Source organism: Micromys minutus (assembly GCF_963924665.1).
Source record: "Micromys minutus genome assembly, chromosome: 16".
Taxonomy (NCBI): Eukaryota; Metazoa; Chordata; class Mammalia; order Rodentia; family Muridae; genus Micromys; species Micromys minutus.
In genome coordinates, this window is record NC_137985.1 from 18,101,195 (window position 1) to 18,111,724 (window position 10,530).

At 48.3% G+C, this 10,530-nt stretch overlaps 1 protein-coding gene across 1 annotated transcript; it reads left to right on the forward strand.

Annotated features, from left to right (window-relative positions):
• Positions 1–257: 257 nt before the first annotated feature.
• LOC308430766 (zinc finger protein 441-like) lies at positions 258–5,597 on the forward strand. Its single transcript, XM_080930055.1, has 4 exons — positions 258–387; positions 3,062–3,188; positions 3,489–3,546; positions 4,542–5,597. Exons 1-4 carry the CDS (start codon positions 385–387, stop codon positions 5,485–5,487), a joined length of 1,134 nt encoding a protein of 377 aa, XP_080786181.1. The 5' UTR covers positions 258–384; the 3' UTR covers positions 5,488–5,597.
• The last annotated feature ends 4,933 nt before the right edge of the window (positions 5,598–10,530 follow it).

Sequence of the window (10,530 nt, forward strand, 5' to 3'; positions counted from 1 at the left end):
GTCTTGTGATGTTCTTAAAACGGCCCTTTTAACAGGGTCTTTCGACATCCCCCCTCAGCCCCCAAAGGGGTTGCGATTCGCAGGTTGAGGAGAACCGCTGTCCTAGTTGCAGCTTGAGCAAATTTATCCCCAGTTTCCCCGCCTCGGCCGCTCAGGGTGAAGGGGCGGGACCGCAGCAACTGTCCAATGAGAGACGTGCCGCTAGCCCTGGCGGGACGCCGCCACGCTAAGTGGCCAAAGAGATTGAGACTCCTACTCGGGAGACTTGGGTCGGGTTTGTCTCCGTAGCTGTCACCTCGGCTCGACTCCAGCCGGGTTCTGCTGTGCCCCGCAGGGAACCGGGAATCGGGAGGGGGGCATCCCTAGGACCTCCGGGAGGACGAGATGGTGAGTGCAGCCGGGGATGGAAACGACTGCTGCGTGACGCTGCGCCACTTGGGAGTCTGCGCCCGAATTTGCCACCGGCCCGGCTCCGGCTCTGCTCTCCGCTCCACCGCGGGGTGTGCAGAGAGTGGGAGAGCTGCTTGCGGCCTGAGGGTCCCCAGTCCATCCCTCCTTCTTGTGGGACTGAGTTCTCCAGTGTTGTCCCTGTTTACCGGCGGTCTCGAATTAGCTACGCTATCTTTTCAAACTCAGCTGCCAATGAAGGCCTTCGTTTCCGGTCCCCACTTTTCACATCTCCAGTAGCAACTCCCCCTCTCCAGGTCACTGTCTCCCCCACCCCCCTCTCACTTTCTCAACAGAGCAGTCCCATCTAGCCTCGGTTTAAGCAGTACTGGGGATGGAATCCAGGGCTTCCTGCTTGCTGCTCAGTACCCTATGCTACATTTAACTCCTCATCCTTTGGCCTTCATCTCCCAAATCCCAGATCTGAACAATCGCAGCTGGTGACCTTTCTACATTCTAAAACAAACACATTGTTTTAATTACAACTTTTCTTTTCGGCAAGGTTGGTTTGGCTGGCTGGTTTTTGTAGTGTAGAGAACAGGACTTTGAGCTTTATTATTGAACTGTATCTCCAGTGTGTGTGTGTGTGTGTGTGTGTGTGTGTGTGTGTGTGAGATTAGCATGTATGTATTGTACAAGTTTCACTTTCCAATTCAGGATGGTCTCAAACTAATAGTGCTATCTCCGCTTCCCTGCTGCTGGGATTACAGGTCTAGGACACCAGGTTTGGATGAAAGGCTCTTACAAAGCCTGAAGTTCTGCCTTCTTGGCTGTCTGCATGAAGCTTTTTGGAACTGTGTTCTCTAAGATGCAGTGGCTTCCCTGAGCATGGGCATTGAGATTAAGGTTTTTTGTTTTTTGTTTTTTTGCAAACGTTTTCTCCGTGAGCTGCCCTTGAGGTACAACTCCCAAGTGTTCCCTTTCCTAGTGGGGCATCACCTTTAAGGGCTTTATTCATTTATCTGAGTCACAGTTTTCAGTAAAAGCAAGTATTTACTCACTAGAGACTGAAAGATGACACAGTCTTTTCCTAAAACCAAGAAAGGTATGCATTTCATTGAAAAGGGAAACAAAGGGGAGAGATGGCTCAGTGACTCAGAGGATCCAGGTTTGATTTCTAGCATTCACATGGCCATTCTCCACTGTCTATAAACACACAGCCTGGGCATCCACCGCCCTCAGACACGCATACAGACACAACACCTATGCACATCAAATTAAGTAACCCGTGAGACTCGGTGGTCCTGTCCTGCGCTCCTCCACCCCAGCCTCCTGGCATGCCACCTGCTGCGAACTGGAACGGAGGACCCCTGGAGCTCTGATCTCCACACCCTCGGTAGCCTGTGTATGCCAATAAAGAAATAAATAAAATGGGCAGAAACATACGTTTCAGTATGAGCCAAGCCCTGCTAGAAGGAACTTTTTTGATGCTTCGTCTCAGCTCCGTCCTGAAGAGAGTAGGCAGAGGGGCGGCTGCTCTAAGACCCAGGACTGTGAAGATGTTATTGGCTCTGGGTGCTCATGCTTCTCCCGTCTGTCTGCTCTCCCTTTCTGCTGGTTTCCTTGTACAGTTGTTAAAAGCTCACTTTTACTCTGCACATACATGCCTGCAAGTATGTCTGTGTATCATTTTGCCTTCAGAGGCCAGAAGAGGGCACCGGAACTCCTGGAACAGAAGTTACAGATGGTTGTGAGCCACCATGAGCGGGCTGGGAATTGAACCTGGGTCCTCTAGCAGCTTAGCAGGTGCTCTTAAAGTCACCTCACCAGCCCATCCTGCACAATTTTAAAAGGGGGCAGGGAGAGAGAAAAAAATGGGCTTACATTTAAATCTGCTAACAAGTTCGACCTGGTGGCACCAGCTGTCATCTCAGCCTTGAAAAGGACTGAAAGGAAGATCATCAGTTGGTTGGCCCAAGCAACAGCCAGACGCTGTCTAAAGCCAACACACCTTCTAGGGAGATGTGTAGCAGCTGAGTGTGTGCTGTGGAAACATGGAGACCTGAGTTTCGATCGCTAGCATCCATTAAGGCCTAGTATGGCTGTACGTGCCCTGTGTTGGGGTGAAATCTGGCAAACTTCATTTCCATGAGAGGCCGTCTGTCTCGGTAGTAATCCAGAGTGGTAGAGCACAACCCCTCTCATCCCCCACATGTGCGTGGGTGTGAATAAGGTAAGCCAGCACTTCAAGTGGACAGGTCAGGTCCCTGCACTTTGGTGCCAGGGCTTTATGAGAAAGCGAATGTAGTCTAAGGCCTGGAGACTGTTCATTTACTGTAAACCAAAGGTGTGGAGATCTCAGGAGTGTATGTGAATGTCTTTTTAAAAGAAGATTTATTTATGTGGATGTGTTTGTGTTAGGATATGCTGTGCTGCCCTGCCCCCACTGCAAGGAGACCAGAAGAGGGCGCCAAATCTCCTGTGCTGGTGGCTGTGAGCAGCCCAGTGTGGGTGGTAGGAACTGAACTCAGATCCCCCGAAGATCCTTAGAAATGTTCCTAACCGCTGAGCCATCTCTGCAACCCCTCTTGGGAAGGCCTCACGCACCGAGTGCAGATCTCTGTGCTACATATGGGTCTTTCTTCCTCCTGTAAACACTTACGGGATGTTTCAGGACCTAGTGACCTTCGAGGATGTGACTGTGAACTTTACCCAGGACGAATGGGCTCTGCTGGACACGTCCCAGAGGAACCTTTACCGAGAAGTTGTCAGGGAAATCTTTATCAACTTGGCCTCTATGGGTAAGAATGATATCTCCCCCCACCCCTGTACTTTATCAACTTGGCCTCTGTGGGTAAAAATGATATCTCCCCCCACCCCTGTACTTTATCAACTTGGCCTCTGTGGGTAAGAATGATATCTCCCCCCACCCCCGTACTTTTCCGGTTCAACAAACATGCTCTGCTCATCACTGCTAGTCCATGACTGGACCTGTGAAAGAGGAACACTCTGTAATAACCATAGCATCTTTGCAGTGGTTCACGAGCCTGGAGTCAGATACGTTCTCTCTAATACTCAGTTTTCTCCCCTCTGTGTTCCAGGGGAAAGATGGGACCAGAATATTGACGACTGGTACAGAAATCAGGGCAGAATCTTAAGGTAACTCACTGGGAACAGAAAGGATTGTCTCACGACAGGAAGGTAGGAACTAGCTTGGCAGCTCAGGCGATGGGATGCCTTCTGTGCTGGTGTGAGGGCCTGTGTTTGTTCCCTAGAATCTGTGAAGAGCCAGGTGGGGGTGGGGACATGTGTTTGTCATGCCAGCTTTGGGGAGGTAGATCTCTGGGGCTCACTGGCCAGACAGAATAGTCACATTGGCTAGTTCTTTGTAAAAGCAGAAGACCCTGTCTCAGAAAATAAAGTCAGCCAAGGGCCTGAGGAAGACACATGAAATTGACTTCTGGTCTCCACATGTACATACATGTACACACAGAGAAAGAGATGTACACACATGTACACATACACCACAGAGATATACACACACATGTATACACACCGAAATCTAAACACATGTGGACACATACACACAGACACAGAATTTTAGTTCACCATCAAGTTTTAAAAAATAAGCCCACCAATCTGCAGGCTTACTTATTTTCACATTTTATTTATTTACATGTATGTGTATGCATGCACACATGTGCACCTAAAAGGCCAGAGACATCAGATCCCTCTGGAGCTGGGGTTAAGGGCAGTCGTGAACCTTCTGACTTGGGTGCTGAGAACTGAACCTGGGTCCTTTGTAAGAACAGTACTCATTCTTTGGGCTGGAGAGATGGCTCAGAAGTTAAGAGCAGTTGTTATTCTAGGTTCAATTCCCAAGACCCACATGGCAGCTCACAGCCTTGTGACTCCAGTCCTCGTGGTCCATTGTTATCTTCTGGCACTCAAGTGGTGTACAGACATATATGTAGGGAAAACACCTATACACATAAATAAAAATGAAGGCATTAACAAGGTCAATAGTATACACACTTAACTCCAGAGACCTCTCTCCAGCCCCCAGGTAGAAATACAAATTTGAAGCATATAGGTAAATATGAAACGCTGAGCAAAAACATTTATAACGTGTTATAATTATTATTTTTTAACAGCAGCCATATTGTGGAGAGACTTAATAACAGCAAAGAGGGTAGCTATTGTGGGGAAACCATCAACCAAATTCTTGACGATGCTCTGAAAAAGAAAAGCTCTCCTGGAGTAAATCTCTGTGAATGTAGTGTGTGTGGACTAGCCTTCATGCCTTGTTCATCCGGGAGGCCCAGCAGTGCGCACACTGGACAGGAAGTACCTGACTACAAATGCAAGCAATGTGAGACAGCCTTCTGTAACTACTCTTTCCAAGTCAACGACAGGTTTCACCGTGAAGACAAACCCTACAAGTGTCAGAAACACAAGGAAGACCTGCTTCCTTTCACCAGCCTTGGTGACTTTATACCTCGTACTGAAGGTGGACCCCATAAATGTAATGTGTGTGGAAAAGGTTTGCACTATCCCAGCTCCCTTAGAATCCATGAAAGAATCCACACAGGAGAGAAGTCCTATCAGTGCGAACAGTGTGGGAAAGCCTTCAGTTGTTGGGGCTCAGTTCTACGACATCAAAGGACCCACACTGGTGAGAAGCCCTACAGCTGTAAGGAGTGTGGGAAGGCCTTCAGTTCTCTCTCAGGCCTGAAAGGACACACAATAAGACACACTGGGGGTGGGCCATATAAGTGTAAGGAGTGTGGAAAAGTCTTTAACTCGCCCAGTGCACTTAGTAAACACGAGAGAACTCACACGGGGGAGAGGCCTTTTCTGTGTAAGTACTGTGGGAAAGCCTTCATTTGCTCCACCTCAGTCCGAAAACACGAGAGGACTCACACGGGAGAAAAACCCTATGAGTGTCAGTGGTGTGGGAAGGCCTTCATTTCTAATTCAGGCCTCCAAGGTCACATGATCAGGCACACAGGTGTCGGGCCTTACAAATGTAAATTCTGCGGGAAAGCCTTTGGCTCCCCCAGTGCAGTTCTGAGGCATGAAAGTGCTCACGGTGTATAGGGAAAATCTTCACTTTGAGAACATGTAGGTCCTGAGAACATCTTTTACTTTCCTAGTTCAGGTACAGAAAAGAATTACTAGAGGGAAACTCTTGTTTGGAGAGCGGTAGATTGTCAGATGTCAGATTTATGTGAAGGCATGAAGAGGCTGGAGAAAAACCTTATAAATAAAAGAATAAAACGTGTGTGTGTGTGTGTGTGTGTGTGTGTGTGTGTGTGTGTGTAACAGCACACACTGAGATGGGCCAGAAGATACCCAGATGGATTTTTTAGTTATGATAGCACAGGTCAGGTCTTTAACCTCTATACTTGGGAAGTGGAGGCAGATGAATCTGAGTTCAAGGCCATCTTAGTCTACATAGTGAGTTCCAGGACAGCCAGAGCTACACAGAGAAACCCTAATGAAGGGGCCAGGGATGGCCAGTAGTTACGAGTAGCTTGATGATCTTCCAGAGGACCCAGTTTCTGTTGTCAGCACCCATGTCTGACATCTTACAAGTGTGAGTTCAGGTCCGGAGTATTTGAGGTCTCTTTTGGCTTCTGCAGGCTTTGCAGTTAATATATCAATACATGTGATTTAAAAAGATGATTTCTTAAGTTAGTACCCAGGGATCATAAGTTACTGTAGAAGTTCATTAAAAGGTTTGGCTTCCAATGTGACACTATTGGGAGTGGTGGAACCTTCAATAGGTCAGCCTAATAAGGTCTTTGGGGATTTTTTGTTTTTGTTTTGTAGGGGCAGGGGTGTTGGGACATGATCTCTATGTATCCCTGGCTGTCCTGAACTCACTATGTAGACCGGGATGGGATCAAACTCAGAATCTGACTGCCTCAGCCTCTCAAGTTCTGGGATTAGTGTATACCACCATGCCTGGGTTATTTTTCTTAATTAATATGTTAATGTGTGTGACTCTGCAGGTGGTCATGGAAGCCAAAGAAGCCAGATCTCCCTGAAGTTGGGAGTTATAGGCAGTTGTGAACAGCCTGGCATGCATGCTGGAAATCCAGTGAGGGCTTGTCTAGGGTATGCTGTGTATTTCTGTGTGGGGGTCTGTATATATGAATGCAGGTGACCTCAGTGTCCAGAAGAGGATGTCAGTAGCAAGTGGTTATGAGCTGCCCTTGGATCCCCAGCAAGAACAAATTTCTAACCATCTCTCCAGCCCCACTACAAAAGGTTTTAGAAGGTAGGGTTCTCGTCCAATGAGGATGAAGACATCTTAATCTCCTCTCGTGGCTCCTACTCTTAATCCTGTTGCTTTGAAAATTAAGTTTCAATATTAATCCCCAAAACCAGGCTATGACAAGATTTTCATAAAGTCACGTGCCACCAGATCTAGCTAACGTGTAATTTTAAATAGTGTATTTGCAGGGCTGGAGAGGTGACTCAGTGGTTAAAAGCACCTGTTGCTATTGCAGAGGACCAGGCTCAGTTCCCAGCAACCATGTAATGACTTATAACCATTCATAACTCCAGCTCAAGAATCAACTGACTCATGGGGGCCTGAAGTTTTGGGGAGCCTGTAGGGGTCTGACCTAGGTCCTCTTGCATAGATGCTATGGCTGAGTACGTTACTGTTCTTGTGGAATCCTAACAGTGGGAGCTGTGGCCGTCTCTTACTCTTTTGCCTACTTGTGTGACCCTTTTCCTTCTGCTGGGTTGCAGCGGCTAGTCTTGATGTGATCCTATGTGATTGTCTTACGGTAGCTTGTTATGCTGTGTATGGTTGATGTCAGTTGGGGGGCCTGCTCTCTCTCTTTTTTTTTTTTTAAGATTTATTCATTTATTATATATAAGTACATTGTCACTGTCTTCAGACACACCAGAAGAGGGCATCGGATCCCATTACAGATGGTTGTGAGCCACCGTGTGGTTGCGTGGATTTGAACTCAGGACCTCTGGAAGAGAAGTCAGTGTTCTTAACCACTGAGCCATCTTTCCAGCCCATGGACTGATCTTTTGTAAGGGGTAGGTGGAGGGGGAGGGGTGTCTCAGCAAGAGGGGAGCTGGTTGGGAGAGACTGGGGAGAGGGGAGGGAGAAGAAACTGATGTAAGGATTTAATATATGAGAGGGGAGAGAGGGGGAGGGAGAAGGCAAAGAAGGAAGGAAAAAAGGGAGGAAGGAAGAGACATACTCATAATGGCTGGGGTGAAGAAAGAAATAAACATACTCAACTCATTCAAAGATACAACAAATTTCAACTTGAAAATCAAGAGGGGGAATGGGGGTGGGGGGCTGGAGAGATGGCTCAGAGGTTAAGAGCACTGACTGCTCTTCCAGAGGTCCTGAGTTTAAATCCACGCAACCATATGGTGGCTCACAACCATCTGTAGTGAGATCTGATGCCCTCTTCTGGTGTGTCTGAAGACAGCGACAGTATTCTCCTATACAATAAATGAACATTTAAAATAATTCCCAGCACCCACATGGTCAGTCATCAGCTAGTAACTCTAGTCCTAGGGCACCTGATACCTTCTGGCTTCCATGGGCACCAAGTACATAGGTGGTACAAGACCCACAGTTGTGTGAAACACACACAGCTGGGATTCTTGACACACCAGTAATCGCAACACATGGGAAATGGAGGCAGGAGATTCACAAAAGTTCAAAGCCAGCCTGGTCTACATAGTAAGTTCTAGGCCAATCAGGGACACAGGGGCTGGGAGCTGGACCAACTGGTAAGATACTGCACCCGCATGAGGACCTGAGTTCAGATTCCTAGCACCCACATAAAAACTGATTAAATGCAACTGAAGTGCTGACAGGTGTTAGGATTCTGTAAACCCCACCCCTCAGTTACCTAGCAACAGCCAGGTATACCCCACCCCTCAGTTACCTGGCAATAGCCAGCCAGGTATGCTCCACCCCAGTGACCTGACACTATAAAAGGGGCTGCTTGCCCCCTCCTCTCTCTCTTGTTCTCTTGCTCCCCCTATTACCCCTCCTCTTCCCCTTCCCTTCCCCCCTCTTTCTCCACGTGCTCATGGCCGGCCTCTACTCCTCTATTCCTCTCTTCTCTCTCTCTCTGCCTCTACTACCCTCTTAACTCTCCCATGACTTGAATAAACTCTATTCTGTATTATACCTCGTGTGGCTGGTCCCTCAGGGGGAAGGGATTCCCAACATGGGCCTCCCAGAGGCATCTCCCTTGACCCCAGGCCTCGCCACACCTCCATGGGCCATATCCCCCCCACTCTTTTCATCCGTTTCCTAACATTGGTTCTGAAACCCGGGACGTCATTTTTTAACAACATTGGTGCCCTGTGACTTTTAACAACAGGGATATGGGGGGAAGACAGGTGAACTTCCAAGATTCTCTAGCCAATTTATGATCCCTAGGCTCAGTGAATCTCCCTGCCTCAAAACTAAGGTGAATGGGGCTGGAGTTGGCTCAGTGGTTAAGCATGCTTACTGTTCCTAAACAGGATTCAGGTTCAGTTCCCATCACAATGTGGTGGCTCACAAGTACCTGTAACTTTGCTCCCATGGACGGACAAACATATGGTGCACAGACAAACATGTAGGCAAAACACTCACAGTCATAAAGAAAACAGTAATGGAGCTGAGATAGAAGGATTGCCACAGATTTGAAGCCAGCCTAGTCTGCAGTGTGAGATCCTGTCTCAAAACAAAACAAACACTTTCTTGCCTATCAATTCATGTTACCAAGAAACCTCATGAGGAAACCTCAAAATTCATGGATACGAGGTGGCTCAGTGGTTAAGAGTGCTTGCTGCCCTTCCAGAGGACCTGGATTTAATTCCCAGCATTTTTACAGTGATTTACTTCCAGAAGATCCAATGCCCTCTTCTGACCTCCACGGGAACCAGTCACACATACATATATGTGAACAAATACTCATCTTTTTGTTTTGTTTTGGAGATAAGATTTTTTGTGTAGTCCTGGCTGTTCTGGAACTCTGTAGTCCAGGCTAGCCTTGAACTCAGAGATCTGTCTGTCTCTGTCCCTCAAGTGCTAGAATTAAAGGCATATGCCACCACAGCGTGACTGAAATAAATAAAACTTTAAAAATATTCAAGTACATGAATTTTGTGAGTGACAGCGAGAGAAAGGGGGGAGGGGGAGGGAGAGCACCCCTTGCTTGTGGTTGTAAGGTTCATGGTGCCTCTTCTCTGCTGAAGCTTCTTTCAGGCCCTGTTTATTCTGTTTTTGTTTTGGCCTTGCCTCTTGCTTTGGACAAAGGTGATCTCGCTTATCTAGAAAGGAAATCTGTAATTTCCTGCACCCACTCCCGTCGCTCATTCAGATGGAGGTGAGACGAACACCAAAGAGCAGAATAGTCGAAGAATAAATTCTAGCAAAAACCCGGAATGATGCCTACCCGGTGACAAACTCCTGCAAGTCTTAAAAAGTCTTGGTGCTCAGCTGTCAATCAGGCAAAGGGGCGGGTGTTCGCCCGCTGTCCAATCAGAGACGCCGGCGTACGGCCTTGGGAGAGAGGGGCGTGGGCGAGGAGAACTGGCTCTGCCGTCTCTACTTCAGCGGCGAAGGCGGGAGTCTGGGAGGATGCCGGGAAACAGTGAGTGAGTCGGGCTGGCGAGCGGGGAGGGGCGGCTTTAACCCGACGCAGCCGGACGCAACCAGAGCGAGCCTCCACCCGGCGAGAGACCGTCGCTGGCTCGGCCAGGTTCGGCGGCTTTTGGCGCGCGCGCGTGTGTGCGCGTGGTCTGTCCAAGTGTTGCAGCTCGGAAGGGAAAGGCTTCCCCTGCAGAAGTGTTACATAGAGATGTAACCCTTGAACTGCTGCAGAGGAAGGTTGTGCCAACAAAAGTTTTGCTCACCCCCAGAATGTGCTGCAGGAAACGTGTTAAAACTCTGCTCACAGAGATATCCTGGCAATCTGGAGCCAAGGAATTCTACAAGGTCACACCACAACAAACCACCCATAGAGATGTATTGCAAGAGGAAAACTCAGGAGAGGGGCTGCCTCTGCTGGGGTGAGAAGCAGCAAGAACTGAGCTGGCTTATGTAGGGTTTCTTGGGGGTGAGAGGTGGGACGGAGCAGGGTGAGGATTTCCAGA